Source organism: Schistocerca nitens, chromosome 3 (genome assembly GCF_023898315.1).
Source record: "Schistocerca nitens isolate TAMUIC-IGC-003100 chromosome 3, iqSchNite1.1, whole genome shotgun sequence".
Taxonomy (NCBI): domain Eukaryota; kingdom Metazoa; phylum Arthropoda; class Insecta; order Orthoptera; family Acrididae; genus Schistocerca; species Schistocerca nitens.
The window spans coordinates 139,494,305-139,517,195 of NC_064616.1; the positions used below are offsets into that span (position 1 = coordinate 139,494,305).

The 22,891-nt window shown below is 38.6% G+C and overlaps 1 protein-coding gene across 2 annotated transcripts in view; it reads left to right on the top strand.

Moving 5' to 3' along the window:
- The first annotated feature begins 59 nt into the window (after positions 1–59).
- Positions 60–22,891, top strand: part of LOC126248084 (protein C12orf4) — a 142,720-nt gene continuing 119,888 nt past the window's right edge. The window contains exons 1-3 of one of the 2 annotated variants that reach the window (XM_049948742.1): positions 60–405; positions 11,096–11,241; positions 11,337–11,518. In XM_049948742.1, coding sequence (XP_049804699.1) covers positions 195–405; positions 11,096–11,241; positions 11,337–11,518 — 539 coding nt within the window. In that variant the 5' untranslated portion in view covers positions 60–194. Of the gene's footprint in view, positions 406–1,090; positions 1,150–11,095; positions 11,242–11,336; positions 11,519–22,891 lie in introns of those variants that run through there. The other variant, XM_049948743.1, reaches the window with a different exon arrangement.

The window sequence follows — 22,891 nt, forward strand, 5'->3', positions numbered from 1 at the left end:
TAGGCAATAACCAACGCACACATTCTGTCGCGAGACGCTTTTGTGTAGCCAAGTACACTACAACCTTTGCTTCGTGTCATTAACCTCAGATCTATCATCGATGTTTGGAGGGTGTCTGAGGTTAAAGTGTTGACAGTATAGAAGGTTGTAGACAGAAGAATTTAATACATAAGCCAAAACTACCCTGAGCATTGATGTCTAGTGTATTCGATATTAATGCTACAAGTGACAGACTTGTACCTGCCAGTACAATGGAAACAAAATTTGTTTTCACATATCCTTCCTGGACGATTAAGTTCGATTACAAGCTTGAAGTGCCAATTTATGTCCCATTTTCGGGAACTGCTGAAGAACTCGGCGAACGATTAATGGCATTCTTCAACTTGCCAAGTAATGCTGAGGAAGGTACACCAAATTTTCCACAGTCTAATTTTTATTTGTAACACTGACATAGTAGTTGGTGTAGCAGGTGCTTATATCCCTCCAGGACTGTTTCACAATACTGTTACATGAACTTAAATGCTGTTGTAATATTGTTATTTGTCGTATTGTCATTTATTACAAGTGCTACAACATTTACCAGTTAGGACTGAGTGCATTGCGTCAGGTTTACTTTAATCTACAATAATAATAGAATGAATTGAACATTATAACATTTAGGGTGCAATATCAATAAGTCTGGTTGTCATTGCTCTATCCTTAGAAGAGAATTCACCCACAGAGTGTAGTGCGTGTTGTTTAGGCACCCAACACATTTGAATTGAACACATCCACTGGTAAGGGCTGAACGCACTTTGGTGGTGCACTAAACATTTTTATGGCCACCATTGGAGAACTAACTTGTGCGATGGTCAGTCCACATCTTGGCCTGTCCATATGCTGGATGTTGTAATGGTGAATTTGAGGCAACTTGGTGGATGTTTTGTGATTTAGCTTCGTGTTAGTGAGGCTGTGGAACACATTAGTTGTAAACAATAATAGCTATTAATTTAGCAAAGGTCATTTTACAACGTTCCATTTTTTTCTTTTTTGTGCTAGATGTAATGCTTTCTTCCAGAGCAGTAGAACATTCTTGTATCCTGCAGAATGGTGCCATAGCAACAGTGCACTGCTGAAGTGGCTGTGAAATAAGGCGTAGATTGTTAATAGGTACTTCCTGTTATAATGCTTTATCTCACGGAAGGTAGAGGAGTTTTGAAAGTTTGATGCACACATGTATAGTGTGTACTTCCCAAATTAATTTACTGTTGATGATGAAACCTGGAAGTATAACAGCTCCAGTGTTACCCAGTGCTCCACAGTCACTAAGGCTACATGTTACCCTCTGTGTACTGTTTTCATATATTTTTATCTTATTTGTATGACCCATTCCTTCACTTGACTGAACAGAATATCTGCTTGTTGTACAGCTTGCACGTTGTTCATCTCATTAACAATGAATGTTGTGTCTGAAAACTGTGTAAACTATGGAATAAAAAACAAGAGTTCGTAGTAAGGATCCTTGTGGCCAGTGGTGGTGTAACTTTTCTTCACATGAGATTGCTCCTTTTATTGATGCAACTTGATGTCTGTTAGATGTGATTAAAGAGTTGCCAGGGGAGCTCCTCCAATTCCATAAGATTTTAATTTAGTAAGCAGAGCTTTGAGGGATACAATTAAGTGCCTCACTGAGATCAGTGTATCAGTGCTATAAACTATCTTTCTTAAAAAGCATGATTTACCTTTTTAATTGTGTCCTGGGCAACTCGACACAGTTTCTTCCTGTGTTTGTTGACTAGGTCTTGCCTTATCAAGAGAGTGCTGCACATCATGAAAGTGGTCACTGTCTTCAAAATAAGTTAAAATGTAGTGTTTCATTGTAGATTCCATCACTTCAGCCAGCACTGGATTTATGGAGACAGGCCTGTAGTGTGGGCTTTCACTTCCCCCTACTTCCCACCCCCTCTCCCCTTGTTTTGTAAACTGGTACTGGGGATGCTAGGAAGTCTGGGAATAACCTTTAGGTAGGCAATTATTATTTCAGTTATCCTTTTTGGAACAGTGGTGGGCATGGCAAAAGTGTCTTGGCTCACTGATTTGTGCATTTTTTACAATGCAGCTTGGATATATTCTCTTTCCATTTTGCATAGTGCACAGGTTTCTAGTTTTCAAAGAAATTGATGAATTTATTACTAGTTCATGTAGTTCTCCTACTTTCCTTTACACTATCTATAAAATACTGATTAAATTAATGTAAACTACAGGTATTTGAGCAAGAGATGAGTTTCTTCCTGTGTTCGTTGACTAGGTCTGATACTGTCTTGCAAGGATACTATCTTGTAGGGATTGTGAGCTTATTCACTTAGTCTAATATTGTTTTCCTTCTGTGTTCTACTTCCATTCTGTAGATCCTTTAGGCAGATAACTGCAGTGAAGTTTATTTGTATAGTCAGTATTGGATTAACTGAAGTGTTCAGTACTATGTTGCCAACACTCAACCAAACTGTCACCTACCAACCCAACCTAACCTAACCTAGAGTTCAGGCTACGCTAGAGATCAGAGTGCCATACAACCTGCAATCCAAAAGCTAATATATATGCAAAATGAATATTCTCAATGTTATGTTCTCTTTCTGTATTGTGCACATGTGACTTAGTATGCCACATCATCCTTATGTTCTGGGACAAAGCTGGGCATCCAGTATTTGTAGGTTCAGTTGATCCCCCCCCCCCTTTCAAATATCTGTAGCTGCCTTTGCCTGGTCATTCAGTACATGAAAAATATATGTTTGCCAGGCTAAATGTGTAACACAATTGTTGCTTGACAATTGTTTGCACCTCATTTGATTTATGAATAGGATTTTTCTGATGTTTCATTTACATCATTTCAGTGGCGACAACTCACCAACTTTTTCTTTAGGACTCTGGGACATTCAGATAAAGGCATCACTTTTTTTGCCATGTCTTCAAATTTTTTTATTCAGTAGAAAATAGTGCAATTTTCAAAGCATCTAATCTTTCGTTTATGATTATCCAACTACTGAACACACAAGTTATATGCTGGGACATTAGAATAATAATTTTTCCCTCTGAGTCTAATTATTCAGAAAATTAATTTTGTTCACTTGCAACCTACTGAGCTCCTGATTATGACTTGTGAACTTAAGATACCTTAAAAATGTCAATGGAAGTGTCCAATTCCACCCGTCTGCTGTGACCTGTGACATAATGGTGGTGGTGGTGTGAGTGATGTAACTAGAGTGCAGAGTTTTTGAGTTGGTTGTGTTTGTAGATGTTGTGTTGTAGATGTGTTGTATTTGACAGTGCTGTCTGGTGGTTGGATGTGAACATGCTGAGTTTAACGTGTGGTGTTGGGTTAATTTGAGTTTAGGTTGTCATCATGCTAATGTGGTGTTGTGTTTAGGTAGTGGTGTAGTAACATAGGTTGTGAAAGTGTTTTTAAAGAGTTATTAAGGGTTTTTGTTAGGTCTGATTAGTTAGATGTTTGTTGGTGGAAAGAAGTCTAATATTTTTATTTTATTTTATTTTATTGCTTATTTGTTAGATATGAATATGACAGTGAAGTTCACAAGTGTATCATTATGTTCTGAGATGGGTGATGATATGACCGCCAATTTTCTATGCTTTTTCCGTTAGTGTCATTTTATTTTTTGAGTGAGACATTATTGTTGGTAAGTAATTTTTGTTTTGGTTTTCTTCTATAGTAATTGTGATGATTTTGTGTGTTGTATATTTTATGGTAGGTTGATTGTGTTTTAATTGATGTAGTGAATTTGGGATATTTGGGTTTTTGAGCTGTTGGGATTTTTGGTTCCACTTTTTGGAGTTGTATGTGTTGACTTTTTGGTATTGATAGCTGTGGTTGAGCTATATAGGTCAAGGGAAATGTCTGATTCCTGTGGTTTTGTTGGTGTAGTGGAATGTTGCAGTTCAATTTTTTTTATATTATTTGTTTTAGAATGATGCAGTGATTTATTATTATTATTATTATTATTATTATTATTATTATATTTGTCTTGTTTTCACTGTAAACCCCCCAATTTTCCATGATTGTACCATTAGTTTCGCTTTATTTTTGGAGTGAGACATTATTGTGTCAGTTTTGTTTGCGTTTGTTGGCATGTGTAGTGACATCATTGTCACCATATTGTCTACTTTGGAAATAGCTGTTTCCACCATACTGATGTCATCATGGGTCATAGTAGGAGGTGGAATTATATATATATATATATATATATATATATATATATATATATATCTCAGCACCAACAAAAAACTATTACAGTAGCATATTCTTGCCTTCCTGTGTCGTGTGAACTAGGTCACTCGGTCAATTACATAAAATTGAATGGGATATTTGAGACAACATTAAACTAGACTTTGTGTACAAAATGTTGGTACAACTGAAAATAAGTGCCAGAAAAAAAAAAACTGAGGTCCTTCAATTTTTAATCAGACATCTATGATGCCACAATCATTCTTGGATAAATACATACTTTTCCAACATTGGTGTCATGTCTTGTCTAATAAGTGCACTTAGAAAGAAATAAAGAAAAATCCAAAGAAGACTAGTTTTAATAACTCTACACCATAAAAGCTTCCACCAGTCAAATAAGTGATTTTAGATTTGACAACTTATAAATCATTAATGTAGCATGTGCGGTGTGTGGTTGTTTGGTTGGCCTTTTCGTGAAAAAGTTCGTGTTAGACGTGTTACATAAGTGAGAAGTGTGTATTATTATTATTATTATTATTATCTTTACTTTCTCAGACGTTAAGTCTGGTGAGGAATGGAGTGACGCGGACCTTTATCAAGCGTCACTTCCTTTTTGCTGTACGGTATATGTTATATTGCATTTAGAAACTTTCGGGTAATTGAACATGTATCAATAATTACGGATTTCTGTAATTGTATATATATGTTTGGATGTAGCTGTATTGCATTGATGTATTGGTGGATATTGTGTGGTATGACTCCTGTAGTTGATAGTATAATTGGTATGATGTCAACTTTATCCTGATGCCACATGTCTTTGACTTCCTCAGCCAGTTGGATGTATTTTTCAATTTTTTCTCCTGTTTTCTTTTGTATATTTGTTGTATTGGGTATGGATATTTCGATTAGTTGTGTTAATTTCTTCTTTTTATTGGTGAGTATGATGTCAGGTTTGTTATGTGGCGTTGTTTTATCTGTTATAATGGTTCTGTTCCAGTATAATTTGTATTCATCATTCTCCAGTACATTTTGTGGTGCATACTTGTATGTAGGAACGTGTTGTTTTATAAGTTTATGTTGTAAGGCAAGCTGTTGATGTATTATTTTTGCGACATTGTCATGTCTTCTGGGGTATTCTGTATTTGCTAGTATTGTACATCCGCTTGTGATGTGATCTACTGTTTCTATTTGTTGTTTACAAAGTCTGCATTTATCTGTTGTGGTATTGGGATCTTTAATAATATGCTTGCTGAAATACCTGGTGTTTATTGTTTGATCCTGTATTGCAATCATGAATCCTTCTGTCTCACTGTATATATTGCCTTTTCTTAGCCATGTGTTGGATGCGTCTTGATCGATGTGTGGCTGTGTTAGATGATATGGGTGCTTGCCATGAAGTGTTTTCTTTTTCCAATTTGCTTTCTTCGTATCTGTTGATGTTATGTGATCTAAAGGGTTGTAGAAGTGGTTATGAAATTGCAGTGGTGTAGCCGATGTATTTATATGAGTGATTGCCTTGTGTATTTTGCTAGTTTCTGCTCGTTCTAGAAAGAATTTTCTTAAATTGTCTACCTGTCCATAATGTAGGTTTTTTATGTCGATAAATCCCCTTCCTCCTTCCTTTCTGCTTAATGTGAATCTTTCTGTTGCTGAATGTATGTGATGTATTCTATATTTGTGGCATTGTGATCGTGTAAGTGTATTGAGTGCTTCTAGGTCTGTGTTACTCCATTTCACTACTCCAAATGAGTAGGTCAATATTGGTATGGCATAAGTATTTATAACTTTTGTCTTGTTTCTTGTTGTCAGTTCTGTTTTCAGTATTTTTGTTAGTCTTTGTCTATATTTTTCTTTTAGTTCTTCTTTAATATTTGTATTATCTATTCCTATTTTTTGCCTGTATCCTAGATATTTATAGGCATCCGTTTTTTCCATCGCTTCTATGCAGTCGCTGTTATCCAATATGTAATCTTCTTGTTTAGTGTGTTTTCCCTTGACTATGCTATTTTTCTTACATTTGTCTGTTCCAAAAGCCATACTTATATCATTGCTGAATCCTTCTGTTATCTTTAGTAATTGGTTGAGTTGTTGATTGGTTGCTGCCAGTAGTTTTAGATCATCCATGTATAGCAAATGTGTGATTTTGTGTGGGTATGTTCCAGTAATATTGTATCCATAATTTGTATTGTTTAGCATGTTGGATAGTGGGTTCAGAGCAAGGCAGAACCAGAAAGGACTTAATGAGTCTCCTTGGTATATTCCACGCTTAATCTGTATTGGCTGTGATGTGATATTATTAGAGTTTGTTTGGATATTAAGTGTGGTTTTCCAGTTTTTCATAACTATGTTTAGGAATTGCATCAATTTAGGATCTACTTTGTATATTTCCAATATCTGTAGTAACCATGAGTGGGGTACACTATCGAAAGCTTTTTGGTAATCAATGTATGTGTAGTGTAGTGACCTTTGTTTAGTTTTAGCTTGATATGTCACCTCTGCATCTATTATCAGTTGCTCTTTACATCCTCGTGCTCCTTTGCAACAGCCTTTTTGTTCTTCATTTATAATTTTGTTCTGTGTTGTATGTGTCATTAATTTCTGTGTAATGACTGAAGTTAATATTTTGTAGATTGTTGGTAGGCATGTTATGGGGCGATATTTAGCTGGGTTTGCTGTGTCTGCTTGATCTTTAGGTTTCAGATAGGTTATTCCATGTGTAAGTGTATCAGGGAATGTGTATGGGTCTGCAATGTAACTGTTAAATAATTTAGTTAGATGTGAATGTGTTGAGGTGAACTTCTTTAGCCAGAAATTTGCTATTTTATCATTTCCAGGGGCTTTCCAATTGTGCGTAGAATTAATTGCTCGGGTGACTTCATGTTGCAAAATTATCACTTCAGGCATTTGTGGTATCATCTTGTATGAGTCTGTTTCTGCTTGTATCCACCGTGCATGCCTGTTATGTTGTACCGGGTTTGACCATATGTTGCTCCAGAAGTGTTCCATGTCTGTTATTATTATTATTATTATTATTATTGTTATTATTATTATTATGTTTAATATCTGGTGTAAACACAATGTTTCATTTTTTGTAATGACTATGAAAGTGCTCTGTGATGTAATATTTGCTAACAACCACAGTCCCTTATTGAAATCTTAATGCCTTACTGAGGGTAGACTGCTTACAGGAATTGATTAGATTTTTAATAGAACTATTCCACTGTTTTACGGACTTTTAAGTTTGGACATATGTCACATGAAACTAATCCAGAGCTTTCATCTCTAATGACATATAACTGAAGAAAGGATGATGTATAAAGAAACAAATAAGAAACAGAAAACCAGATCTCTCTCCATGTGTTTGGGTGCATAACTGGGCTATAAGAATGACATGTAAGAAAGGAATCTGTTAAGAGAGAAATATCATAGGGAAAGCTTGTCACTTTGTGTGAAGTGCAGTCCACATTTATGGTGCAGCAATAATTACATATTGGTGCACCCAGTGTTAAAACTGAGCAGTAATTTTAGAGAAATTCTATCATTTTTTGTATAAAAAATACTCTGTTGAAATATTGCATGTTGAAACCTATATACAAAAAAATTATTCACTGTTGAGTTATCTCATCAACAGAGCCTGTTAGTTCAACATGCACCAAATGCCCTGCTCAAAGTCATAGTTTATTCAGTGTGCCTTTTTGGTCAAAAGAGTGGAGAGCGTGACTGAGTTCAGTTGATTCTAGCTTGCTGGCATCTCTCTTAACTACTTATTCTTCTACAGGCATGATCACTGGGTTAAGTAGAGGAACTGTCCTTGGAAGCTATTTTGCATGTTGTATCATTTAACTAACATATCTTTACCTTGTACACACGGGCACAAGCGTATGACAGTTGACCTTCATAGGTAGTGTGGGAAGTCATTTCTGTTCTGCATTGATTTGTTGTTGTGGATTCTTGATAGTCTGAAGCATGCTGAAGGAAATTGGATCAGATTATCTGATTGTAAATTGATAAAGCTTCATCAATAGGTCCTTCCTGAAATTTAGTTCTGTGTGTACGGTCTACAACTTGTTGAAGGCTTACAGTCGACCATCTGTAGAGAAGTAAATCTGCATAGTGATGGCTGTCCCCTTGTTACCTGAGTGTGTAGCCACATGTGTTAAAGTGACACTTCTGGGACAGGGAGGTGTGCTGGCCCCAGATTGAACATGCCCTGTGGATTAACGGTGAGGTTCAGTGTGCCAGCCAGCCTGGCTGTGGTTTTTAGGTGGTTTCTCACATCCTAGTAGGTGATTACCAGGCTAGATGGTCAGTGAATGCAGTTAGAGAAAATGGACACATTGTAAGGTTGCAGGCATTCAGAATTAAGTAATGCAAAAAGATCTGTCATCTGTATATGGCCAGTTTGACTGATAACAAATTTACAGAACAAATCATTTGCATTGGAAGATGTGAAACCTTTATGTAATGTATGTTAAGAGCTAGGCATTCAACACTTAATTAGAAAGGTTTCCAGCAATTGATGACTAGTGCCTTTTAACAGCATTACTCTGTCAGCTCCAAGCTCTGGGCTAGCAGACTGAAAATGCCTCATCAAATTTCAAACTGTTTTGCAATTACTGTGACATGTGTAACTTCTATCACTGTTGCTATCCTTGAGTAAAATAAATATAAAATATTTTCTCTGAATAACTGCACAGTTCCTCAAACATGTAGATATTCTTAAAGCCATTTTCTTTGTAAGTTGTCAGCCAGCCAGCTCAGCAATATGTTGCATAATGATTTTGTCTTACTTATGTGCAACTATTTTAGTGGCAGCAATAGTAGTAGTAGTAGTAGTAGTACTAGTAGTAATTTCGGGAAACTTTGTCTGGATATTGTACATTGTTGTTATTCCAGATATTTGTGATTTCAGCCATCCTTTACTATTTGCTTATGACTATGAAAACTTAAATCATTTTTCTTATCAATATCTTAATTAGAAATTGGGCTGTATATTACTGATTGATTGTTTACTTCTCCATTATTGTTGAAACCCTGTTCACTTTGTATGTCCAATTTTCGTTTCTGATCCTCTACTCAAAACGATCATTTTTTTGTGGTTTTTTTCCCATAAATGTCACATTATTAAATGAAAAGTAGTGTATTACAAATGATTCCATGATTTCTGTTTAAATGGAAGACCTGGTTGCTACTCAAGTGACGTGTTACACTTTGACAATACAAAATGTTATGCATGTGGTATTACTGTGTGAGCAGTAGAGTAGAACTTCTGATTTGTTAGTATTTGTGAGTGTCATTTTTGCAAGCATTTGCTGGTTATAGGCCTACTCTTAGATGTCATAATTTGAAGGTGCTAAAATTTTGTTTTTGTTTTTTGCAAAGTACTGAACTGGTCATAGTGTTTTGAGTGTTTAAACAATGGAAAGTCCAGACTGGAAAATCAGAAATATACCACATAGAGGAGGTGCTGAGTTGCAGAGAGGCACAATGAAAAAGAATGCTAGAAATATTTCAGCTTATGGAGAAAGTACTCCCTGAAGTAGAAAACACACACAACCTCTGTCTCTGGAAACTAACACTTGAGTGCCTGTTGTTGTGCGAATGTTTTTTTTTTTTTTTTTTTTTTTTTTTTTTTTTTTTTTTTCAGGTGGACTTAGTCTGAAAGCTGAAATATTTCTTTTATTTTTCTCATCATGGCTGTTTGCGACTCAGCCTGTCTTCTACATGAGGAGTAGCAATCTATCCTTTCCATATTCAAACAATGGAAACTCCAGGTAGGAATATCAACATATGTAGTAAAAGGCAGATTGTTTCTTACTGTAAAGAAGACAAGTCAGGTTGCAGACAGGCACAATTAAGACACATTTAGCTTTCGGCTACTGCCTTCATCAGTAACACACACACACACACACACACACACACACACACACACACACACACACACACACACACACACACACACACACGACCGCCAACTCCAGCATCTTGGGCTGGAATGCAACTATCATGTGGGATGCAAGCAGCAGTCTCGTGATGGTGGGGAAGGGGAAGGGATAGTAGTGTAAGAGTGGGGAGTGAAAGACCAACACTGTTTGATGGAGTGTGTAGGGACTAGACTGCCGACAGGCATAGCATCAGGAAGTTGTGGAGCAGGGTAGTGAGGAAAAAAGGAGAGGAGTGGGGAAAGATGGACAGATGAATTGACAGAGGGCTGCAAATACATAGGGTGGGAGATGAGAATGGGGAGGAGGTGGTAGGACAGAGGGGGGGGGGGTGGAAACTGTTGGGTGGAGAGTGTGGGGACAGTATGTTACCATTATGGGAGCAGAGAGTGTGTTTAAAGATAATTCCCATCTGCGCAGTTCAGAAAATCTTGTGGTGGAGGGAAGACTCCAGATGGCTCGGGTAGTGAAGTAGCCATTGAAATAATGTGTGTTATATTCAACTGCATGTGCTGCCACTCAGAGATGCTGGAGTTGGTAGTCATGTACATGAGGTGGGCTTGTGTGTGTGTGTGTGTGTGTGTGTGTGTGTGTGTTTTACTGATGGAGGCTGTGGCCAAAGCCTTTTTGTAAGTGCCTTTTAATTGTGCCTGTCTGCAACTTGGTGTGTCTTCTTTACGGTAAGTAGCAATCTCATTTCCCTACATTGTTGATATCCTTTCCATATTGTTGTTTCAAGTGTACCATAGATCCCTAAAGTGCTGGTTCAGACAGTGGTGATGATACATTTTAGGATGCTGCGCCTCATTTTCTAACTTAATTAGGTAGTATCTGTATGATATTTCAGTAAGTAAATTTGTGGTACAGTCTGATATTGTAAAGGGCTAAATTTGTTGAATAATCTTTTCTTTTGAATATGATAATTGTAATGTTTCAGATCTGACTGCAGCCCTCAAAATGTTTCTGGAAGAGAAAACACAGATGTTTTTTGATAAAATGGGAGATAAAGTTGTTACAGTGGCGAAAGAAGGTGACACAGATGTTGAAGATGTAATTAAGACATGGGAGAAATCTTTCAAAACAGTTAGTATTTAATTTTTTCAAGTGACTTATAATTACAATAAATCATCTGTAACATTTAGTACATAAAAATTCGCAGTCTCGTATATCACTTTTAGGAGACTGTGGAATATTCAGAGCCTGAAGGAGCAACAGATGAAGAACTGTTTTCTGCTGTCTATCACAAATTAGTTCATTCTCCAGCATTGGAGCCGATTTTGCAAGTAGAACATTCCTATGCACTTGCTGTTCATGAACTTACTCTTCAGAGGGAAGAACAAGTTGAAGGTCTAACAACAATGTATGTCTATCTTAATGTAAAACAAGATGTGGATTTAAATTTTTTACATTTATGAGATAACTTTTGAGAGTATACGTAGGTCGTACAGAAAATAGAAACAATGTATGTATAAATTGTTTGTATATACTAGAAGCGTTGCTTTTTCTGTCCGTTTAGTTTTGCAATAGGTGTAAAAGAATGATTAATTTTTGTCTGACTTGTGTAATTATTTGCAACATTGGTTAGTGATTTTAAAACTTCAATTTTCTGTCAGTGATGTCCTGTGTGTCCGAAGTGGGTGATGGGTAATAACTCTGGAGTCATATGAGCTGGGGCTGTTTAAGTATAAATATTTATTTTTGTTCATTGGGTATAAGGATGAAGTAATGAGATAGTGGACCTCACTGATGCTAACATTGTAATCAACTTTCTCCAGTGTGTACAAGTATGTTATGTAGTAAAAAAACATTTTTGTGGTATTATGAATAAGTTTGTGAAGATGTGATTTTTACTAGAAAAATCTGGGCTTCTACAATCAGATCTATTATTTTCCATTGTCAGAAAACTAAAGAAAGGCGAAAGGGTGAAAAAGAAATTGCATTGAAATGTAAAAGACAGAGCAGTTAATGTTCAAATTAACAAATTCTAAGCTGTCTGTGGCGCAGTTAGCAGAAATATGGAGCCATAAAATACAAAGATAGATGACAGTGATATTCTATCAAGTGAATGCGGCTGCTGGTTTATCCTGTGGGAATGAGAACTGGCTTGACACAAAAATCGAACAACTGTAATGAGGTTCTTGAGGAGGAGGAGGAGGAGGAGGAGGAGGAAGGGCTGCTCAAGAAGACACAGGATTAGCAACAAAGATAATTTACGCAACCACAACTCGCACACGTGACCACTGTTGTCTCTGGACGCCAAGGGAGGTGGCCAGAGACTGTCTGTGTGTGTGTGTGTGTGTGTGTGTGCGTGCGTGCGTGCGTGCGTGCGTGCGTGGAACCCCCCCACCCCCACCCCGCCCAAAAAAAAAAAAAAAAAAAAAAAAAAGAAAAAGAAAAAAAAAGTCCCTCCTGGCAAGGCAGGGTTTTGCACTGCTGATGCCTGAGCTGTGCAAACTTCTCATGTTTGCTGAGATGTAGATGCCTGTCCCAAGGACAATAAAGCAATGATACACCAGAAGCATAACATGGAGCTGTGTGGCCTTTGCTGTGGCAGAGTGTTGCCCATATAGTGAACCTCTGATGAGAAAGTAGCATCAGGGTGGACACTCCGCAATTAAACAGTTCAAGCTCTCATATAATAATGACCATACAAATATGGCAGTCTCTTCAGAAAGAAATGCAGATGCGTACTATCTCATGGCATTCCACTCTTTGGCCATGCAGTGGCCTGAGAGGTATCCAAGAGGTAATTAGGGTAGACAATTTACCCAGTTCTTGGTATGCTACAACACAGCCTCTGTTTTGCATCAAAAATATTGTGGATAAACAAGGAATAGTTTCTGCATTAGATAAATGAGAAACGGATCGCTGTTGATCCAAAATGGATGTACAAGATGTGTTCAAAAGGTATCAGTAATTTTTAATTTCTCGGGTTGTATTATCCGATTTGCATGATTTTTCATTGTTGTGTTGGTAAACATGTCGGAAATGTATCTGTACACTGGTAGCCTTATGTTTAGTCTGTCATCAGTTGTCAAGAAGGTTACGCATGGTTGCTTATGCATGGTAATTATTAATTTTTTTGAAATGGGCCAGAGAATTTGCATTACATTTTGCTATATCAATGGAATAAAATGGAATAAATTTTTAGAAATGTTAAATATTGGTTACGGTGAGTCTGCTATTAGTAAAACAAAGGTTTATTAGTGGTATAAGCATTTCCAAGATGGCCATGGAGAAGTTGAAGACAACGAATGTTCTGCATGCCCCAGCACATCAGCAGCTGATGAAAATGTGGAAAAAAGAAAGATATGATTATGAATCATCACCGAACAACAATCAGAGAAGTTGTTGTTGATGTTGGCATATGATTTGATGCAGACCATGAAATCTACTTGAATGTTTTGGCGAGACAGCAAAATTTGTACCAAAGGTGTTGAATTTGAGCAAAAATGGTGGTGAATGAAAGCTGCATCAACTGATGGCTATCTACTCCATTATCCTTCACAGCATTACAAGAGAGACAATTTTCGAAATCCACCTCACTAATGTTTAAAATAGTAACACTTAATGTGGAAATCAGGCTTATAGTGAGAAGGCATGTGAAGGTGTCCACATTGCCATGTAGTGCCTCTAAACATTGCATTAAAAGTTGTGGCAGACTATGTGCACCTGCTCATTACAGTAATGATGTGTAATATCTACCTCCACCCATACAGACACACATATCATCACAAGCTGGTGAACCTAATGGAACAACTGCCTCCACCCTCCTTCCTACTGGGGGACCTAAATCACCACAGTCAGTAAGGGCCAAATGCTAGAGCAATTAATTAATTTCTTGAACTGAAAGTCTGCATACTTTTCAGTGGAGCTCCAATGAACTTTAGTATGACCCACAGAATGTACTCTGCCATAGATATTACTGTCTGCAGCCTGAACATCTCCTCTTTGATCTGGTAGAACATCCATGGTGACATCTGTGACAGCAACCACTTCCCTAACACACACTCTTCTCAAAACTATCGATCAGTTGAATACATACCATTCACCCAAACAAGACAACTGACAGGTTTTCACGTCGGAAGCAACTTTTGAACTCAGTGAACAGAAGGGAACGTAAAAAGTCATACAAGATGTGATGCTGTTGACAGGATAATAATGCTGTGGAAGCATTTTTCCCTCAACAGAACCTTCCCACACCCCCACCCCACCCACCTCCCTACCTTTCAGGAATTCTGTGCCATGGTGGTCTAAAGAAATAACTGCAGCTATCAGAGAACATAGCTTGCTTATAGCATTTTCAAAAATCATCAGAAAGTACTCAAGAGTGGTTAGCCATCTCAACAGTAGTGGGATACTTAGTAAATCATAGTTCAGATTTCAGAAATGCTGTACCACTGAGACATCAATATACAATTTCACTGTCCACATAAACCTTTAGATAGTAAAACATCACCAATAGGAATTACTTTCTGTTACTTATCCAAAGCATTTGATTGTGTGAACCATGACATTATGCTACTGTACATTAGTTCAGACGTTCTTTGCACAACAGTTTTTAGCATGGATAGGGACTGCAACTGCTGTGTTCGGATGCAGGCTGAGTTGGCATCCCTTCGCACCCAGCTTCAGGCAGTGTTGGCTTCGGTCACACAGCTTCAGGCTGTTGCCAATGGGCATCACTGTGGGGGTCCGGATGGGGGTTTGTCGGGGACGGCCAGCTCGTCCCACACATCCCCCGATCGGACTAAGACTGTGGCTGCTCGGGATACTGCCCACATTGAGGCTGATTCCTCACCGTGGTAGAGTGGGAGGTCGTCTCCAGGTGTGGCAGGGGGCGAAAGACATTCTGGAGGGCTGAACGGAAGGCCTCTCCAGTTTGTCTGACGAACCGGTTTCAGGCGCTGTCTCAGGCTGATACTGATCTTCGGCCGGACATGGCTGCTTGTCCTGTTCCAGAGGTTGCCCCTCAGTCTGCAAGATCCGGGCAGTCGCAGATGGTGGGCTTACTGGTAGTTGGGAGCTCCAACGTCAGGTGCGTAATGGGGCCCCTTAGGGATATGGCAGCAAGAGAGGGGAAGAAAACCAATGTGCACTCCGTGTGCATACCGGGGGGAGTCATTCCTGATGTGGAAAGAGTCCTTCCGGATGCCATGAAGGGTACAGGGTGCACCCATCTGCAGGTGGTCGCTCATGTCGGCACCAATGATGTGTGTCACTATGGATCGGAGGAAATCCTCTCTGGCTTCCGACGGCTATCTGATTTGGTGAAGACTGCCAGTCTTGCTAGTGGGATGAAAGCAGAGCTCACCATCTGCAGCATCGTCGACAGGACTGACTGCGGACCTTTGGTACAGAGCCGAGTGGAGGGTCTGAATCAGAGACTGAGACGGTTCTGCGACCGTGTGGGCTGCAGATTCCTCAACTTGCGCCATAGGGTGGTGGGGTTTCGGGTTCCACTGGATAGGTCAGGAGTCGACTACACGCAGCAAGCGGCTACACGGGTAGCAGGGGTTGTGTGGCGTGGACTGGGCGGTTTTTTAGGTTAGATGGCCTCGGGCAAGTACAGAAAGGGCAACAACCTCAAAGGGTGCGGGGCAAAGTCAGGACATGCGGGGACCAAGCAGCAATCGGTATTGTAAACTGTCGAAGCTGCATTGGTAAAGTACCAGAACATCAAGCGCTGATAGAAAGCACCGAAGCTGAAATCGTAATAGGCACAGAAAGCGGCTGAAGCCAGAGATAAATTCTGCCGAAATTTTTACAAAGGCACAGGCGGTGTTTAGAAAGGATAGATTGCATGCGACTGGTGGTGGCGTGTTTGTCGCTGTTAGTAGTAGTTTATCGTGTAGTGAAGTAGAAGTGGATAGTTCGTGTGAATTATTAAAGGTGGAGGTTACACTCAACAACTGAGCTAGGTTAATAATTGGCTCCTTTTACCGACCTCCCTACTCAGCAGCATTAGTGGCAGAACAACTGAGAGAAAATTTGGAATACATTTCACATAAATTTTCTCAGCATGTTATAGTCTTAGGTGGAGATTTCAATTTACCAGATACAGACTGGGACACTCAGATGTTTAGGATGGGTGGTAGGGACAGAGCATCGAGTGACATTATTCTGAGTGCACTATCCGAAAATTACCTCGAGCAATTAAACAGAGAACCGACTCGTGGAGATAACATCTTGGACCTACTGATAACAAACAGACCCGAACTTTTCGACTGTGTAAGTTCAGAACTGGGAATCAGTGATCATAAGGCCGTTGCAGCATCTTTGAATATGGAAGTTAATAGGAATATAAAAAAAGGGAGGAAGGTTTATCTGTTTAGCAAGAGTAATAGAAGGCAGATTTCAGACTACCTAACAGATCAAAACATAAAATTTCTGTTCCGACACTGACAATGTTGAGTTTATGGAAAAAGATCAAGGCAATCGTAAAATGCATTTTAGACAGGTACGTGCCGAGTAAAACTGTGAGGGACGGGAAAAACCCACCATGGTTCAACAACAAAGTTAGGAAAATACTGCGAAAGCAAAGAGAGCTTCCCTGCAAGTTTAAACGCAGCCAAAACCTCTCATACAAACAGAAGCTAAACGATGTCAAAGTTAGCGTAAGGAGGGCTATGCGTGAAGCGTTTAGTGAATTCAAAAGTAAAATTCTATGTACCGGCTTGACAGAAAATCCTAGGAAGTTCTGGTCTTACGTTAAATCAGTAAGTGGCTCGAAACAGCATATCAAGACACTCCGGGATGATGATGGCATTGAAACAGAGGATGACACGCGTAAAGCTGAAATACTAAACACCTTTTTCCAAAGCTGTTTCACAGAGGAAGACTGCACTGCAGTTCCTTCTCTACATCCTCGCACAAACGAAAAAATGGCTGACATCGAAATAAGTGTCCAAGGAATAGAAAAGCAACTAGAATCACTCAACACAGGAACGTCTACGGGACCTGACGGGATACCAATTCGATTCTACACAGAGTACGTGAAAGAACTTGCCCCTCTTCTAACAGCCGTGTACCACAAGTCGCTAGAGGAGCGGACGGTTCCAAATGATTGGAAAAGAGCACAGGTAGTCCCAGTCTTCAAGAAGGGTCGTCAAGCAGATGCGCAAAACTATAGACCTATATCTCTGACATCAATCTGTTGTAGAATTTTAGAACATGTTTTTTGCTCGAGTATCATGTCGTTTTTGGAAACCCAGAATCTACTCTGTAGGAATCAACATGGATTCTGGAAACAGCGATCGTGTGAGACCCAACTCGCTTTATTTGTTCATGAGACCCAGGAAATATTAGATACAGGCTCCCAGGTAGATGCTATTTTCCTTGACTTCCGGAAGGCGTTAGATACAGTTCCGCACTGTCGCCTGATAAACAAAGTAAGAGCCTACGGAATATAAGACCAGCTGTGTGGCTGGATTGAAGAGTGTTTAGCAAACAGAACACAGCATGTTGTACTCAATGGAGAGACGTCTACAGACGTTAAAGTAACCTCTGGCGTGCCACAGGGGAGTGATATGGGACCATTGCTTTTCACAATATATATAAATGACCTAGTAGATAGTGTCTGAAGTTCCATGCGGCTTTTCGCGGATGATGCTGTAGTATACAGAGAAGTTGCAGCATTAGAAAATTGTAGCGAAAATGCAGGAAGATCTGCAGCGGATAGGCACTTGGTGCAGGGAGTGGCAACTGATCCTTAACATAGACAAATGTAATGTATTGCGAATACATAGAAAGAAGGATCCTTTATTGTATGATTACATGATATTGGAACAAACACTGGTAGCAGTTACTTCTGTAAAATATCTGGGAGTATGCTTGCGGAACGATTTGAAGTGGAATGATCATATAAAATTAATTGTTGGTAAGGCGGGTACCAGGTTGAGATTCATTGGGAGAGTGCTTAGAAAATGTAGTCCATCAACAATGGAGGTGGCTTACAAAACACTCGTTCGACCTATACTTGAGTATTGCTCATCAGTGTGAGATCCATACCAGGTCGGGTTGACGGAAGAGATAGAGAAGATCCAAAGAAGAGCGGCGCGTTTCGTCACAGGATTATTTGGTAACCATGATAGCGTTACGGAGATGTTTAGCAAACTGAAGTGCAGACTCTGCAAGAGAGGCGCTCTGCATCGTGGTGTAGCTTGCTCGCCAGGTTTCGAGAGGGTGCATTTCTGGATGAGGTATCGAGTATATTGCTTCCCCCTACTTATACCTCCCATGGAGATCATGAATGTAAAATTAGATAGATTCGAGCGCGCACGGAGGCTTTCAGACAGTCGTTCTTCCCGCGAACCATATGCGACTGGAACAGAAAAGGGAGGTAATGACAGTGGCACGTAATGTGCCCTCCGCCACACACCATTGGGTGGCTTGCGGAGTGTAAATGTAGATGTAGATTCCACAGGATTGGATCATGGGTCCCCTTCTGTTATTGATATATGTAAGCGAGTGTGCTTCTTATCTGTAAAGAGAAGCTAAACTGACTCTGTTTCCTGATGATACAAGCATCATTATTAATCCAATAAAAGAAACTCCAATAGAAAATGATACAAATGATGTCTTTGGAAAAGTTATTGATTGGTTTTCTGTGAATGGGCTTGCTATGAACGTTGAAAAAACACTGTACATTCAGTTTTCTACTGTTAGGAGTACAATTCCTTCAATAAATATATCAACAGAAGTCTGTAGACAGGGTAGAGCATACTAAGTTTTTGGGTGTACATATAGATGAGAATCTTAATTGGACAATTCATATTTTGGGTCTTCTAAAGTGACTAGGTTCAGCAAATTTTGCAATAAAAATAATTGCCAATTTTGAGGATGTAGAAATTAGTAAGCTAACATACTTCGCCTACTTCCACTCTCTGATGTCATACCAAATACTAATTTGGGGTAACTCAACACTTAGGCAAAAAGAATTCACTGCTGGAAAGAAACTGGTTAGAATAATGTCACACATCTTGTAGGCGTCTGTGTAAAAGATTAGGAATTATCACAAGAGCTTCACAGTACATTTATTCAGTAATGAAATTTGTTCTCAATGACATGGACCAGTTTAAAAACAACAGTGACATTCATGATTATAATACCAGAAGAAAGAAAGACTTACAGTATCCTCTACTTAACCTGTCTTTGGTACAGAAAGGGGTAAAAAATGCTGCTTTAAAACTTTTCGATAAATTACCAGATAAATAAAATGTCTGACTGACAGCAGTGAGAGTTTCAAAAATAAACAGAAATCATATCTTCTTGACTACTCCTTCTATACCATAGATGAATTAATGAATAGGAATAAATAAATCTATAGGTATAATACTGGCATTTTGTGCCATTTAAGCGAATGGGGTAGGTAATAAAAAATTTTAAGCCTAAAAAGTAAAAAAAGAACCTTGATTCATGTGTGCATTTCCTATGCATTTGACACATTCCACATCATAATGGTCACCATGAGATTGATCAATGGAACAACTAACTAGAAAGGTGCTCCATCCTTCTATAGAAAATTTAGTTGCATTGAAGACATCTTGAGCATAGACCCAATTTTTAGTAAAGAAGAAGAAGAAGAAGAAGAAGAAGAAGAAGAAGAAGTAGTGTATTGAGAACAGTAGATATAATGTGAAGGGCCGACACCCTATTCGTTCAAGTATTGGACTAAACTCTGCCACATTTATGGTCATCAGCCGTCCACAGCAGTTCCTGCCATCTCTATCGACAGTGAAATTGCTGAGCTTTTCATGGGACACTAAGCCAAATGTGTTCACTTGCAGTAACTACCATCCTAATTTCTTGACCAATAAATGCCTGGCTTTCCATACATGCTGTCTAGAACCATACAATATTCCATTTAGTGAATGGGAGCTCAACAGTGCTTTAGCTGAGTTCCCTGGATACAATATAATTCACAACCACGTGGTCACAACTTTCTAACAAAAGCTGAAAACTTGGATTTGTAGTTGTATTTGGTAAGAAGGGAAATTTCAGTTGCAGTGGTGAGAGGGAATTACTATTTCTATCCTGAAATCATGAAATGACCCACAAATTTTGACTAATCACTGATGAATCTCTGGAGCCAGTACGGAAGTAATGACACACCAGTTGTCCAGATGTGTGATTCATTTAATTTGAAAACGAAATCTTGTTATGGTACGACATGAGCCCATTATCAAGTTTTATAAACAAGAAGAACTCTAACCATTATTCAGTGTTATTTCACATACTAACACACATACAATGGATAGCTGTTCATTTTACACACTGTTTGTAGAAACTGGTGTGTTGTACCACTTTCTTAATTTTGATTTACAGCACTCTGTACTTAGTTATGTATTTCATTGTCCTTTAGATCTTGTAGTCACTCTGCTCTTAACTTGTTTTTAAGTTATAAAAATCACATGTTTTGACAACAAGTAGATCATAATCTCTGTACTGATATTGTGATCCAGGTGTGCTATAGCTTCACAAAATATACCTTGAAATGTGCCTAGCTGGCTACACAATATGCATACAAGTAAACAAGGTATGAAAATTACTGCTTCCAGCAAAAAACATGTGGAGAAATAAACAGTTCACTTTGGGTTAAAATTATTAGTTTCTGCAAACAGTTTGCATAATATAAAAAGATATCTAGTACATGTATGTTAATACATAAAGTAATGCAAAATAATTCTTTCTTTATAGAACTTGATAATGGGCTTATGTCTTGGACAACTAGTGTGTCACAGTCTCCTTACTGATATTATAATACAGGTGCACTGTGACTTCACAACAAATAAACTCTAATGAGTTCTGCATAAGCCCTATAGACAACCTCATGGTGAAAGTGTGTGTCTCACCACTGAGGGTCAAATACCTGTAATTCTTAGCAAGCTATGTGGTCACACTTTGACAAATGCTTTTGCACCTGTGTTATTCAACTCTGTTTCACAACCACCACTTTAAACTATTTATGAATTGCCCTAAAACTGGTAAACCAATTGGTATATGACTGGAGGCTCTATGCAAAGGCCTCAGAGCCTGCTCTTAACTGTGTACAGAGCGTTCCTTCTCTACGTCCCCCATCATTTGTACCCAGTCTAGTGATGCAGATGGAGTTGTTCTGTGGCCCTATGGAAAATACAGGCCCTGTCATTCTGAAATGCCTATCACTCTCAGTTCTCCATGACTACCTTAATTTTGGATCCATCTGCATATACTGATCCAGTCAGTGTTTTTCTATGCAAGGGGGGTGGGGGGGGGGAGGCAATAGCCTGTTAGTCCATGTTCTGTACTGAGTGCATGCAGCATATATACTATATAGTTGCTAGCCATATCTCAATCCCTGTAATACCTCACAACAAAAACCATTCTGGTTTATAGCAGCTCTGTCATCTACGTACAAGGAATTAACCAGTGCCACCATTGAAATGTTTTAGTCTCTAACACCCAAGACTTCTTAGTTGACACTGAAAACACCATATGTAGCAAGGTGCCATGGTGATTAGTACATTCCCCATGCTTTCATAATTCAAGCTCCATCGCTAATGGCATTCCTGTCAACAGGGTATTAAACTCTAATCTTCCTTCCTTCTTCCTGGAACCACCATAACATTTATCTGGACACCATGCCACTTGGGTATACCAGAAAATGAACTTGCTGGCAGATTAGCCAAAGAAGCAACCACAGGAGAACAACTTTGATATGGAATTACAGGATGTCACAACCCCCAACATACTGAGAGTGATCAAGGTGATCGCTAAGGCACAGCTTACTTCTCACCAGGCCTCTCAGACATGTCATGCTCTGCTGACTACATATCGGCCATATCAGACACTCAAGAATTTCTCGTATGACAAGAGATCCACTCCAGTGCAGCTGTGACAGCCCTTAAAAGTAGCTCATATACTCACTGAGTGTGCTGCTGTGGCTAATCTAAGAAAAACTATAAACCTAAATACTTTCCTATTCCTGATACTTGAAGATGTGGGGGAGCCTCTAAACAAGTCTGTATTTCAAGAATGAAAATGTATGTTAGCACAAAATTCAGTGCACTTCAGAGTCTATCATTTGTGGTGGTGGGGGAGGGGGCTGACATGGACAGAGTGCATATTACTGTCATATGCCCAGAAAGTTCTCAGTGTGTTGCACCCTCACATCATCATATACTAAAACCTTTTTAAATTTTGTCTTTTAACTGTTCAAGCTAATATCCCCTCTAGTCTCTACAAGTCTCCATTTTCTTGTATCTATTTTTCTTCCATAACATATATTAAACATGTTTTAATTAACTGTTTATGCAACACAGTGAAGCTTTTTTAGCTGTCAGTATATTAAACATCTTCACTGGGTAGCAGTAGTCCCTTTCTCTTTCAAGTACATCTAAAAATATCAGTAAGCAAATGTTTGTGCTGTCATTATTATTATTATTATTATTATTATTATTATTGATGTATAAACGTTCAATGATTAGTTGATGATAGTACTTTTATAGAAAGGGTTAATGAAGTAAATTATATTGCAAAACCAGTAGACAGTGCCCTCTCAGATCATGACATGCATGTCTTTTATGTTACTATCGAACAAGATATAAAATCTTCTAAATCAAAGTTAAAGACAGTCTTCAGTAAGACAAAAATTGATTGATTCTTTTAGGAAACTCCTCAGTCATGAACTGGAGGTGTATGTAGAGCTCATGGCATAAATGGAAAAATACAACACTTTTATTAATAAATAGCT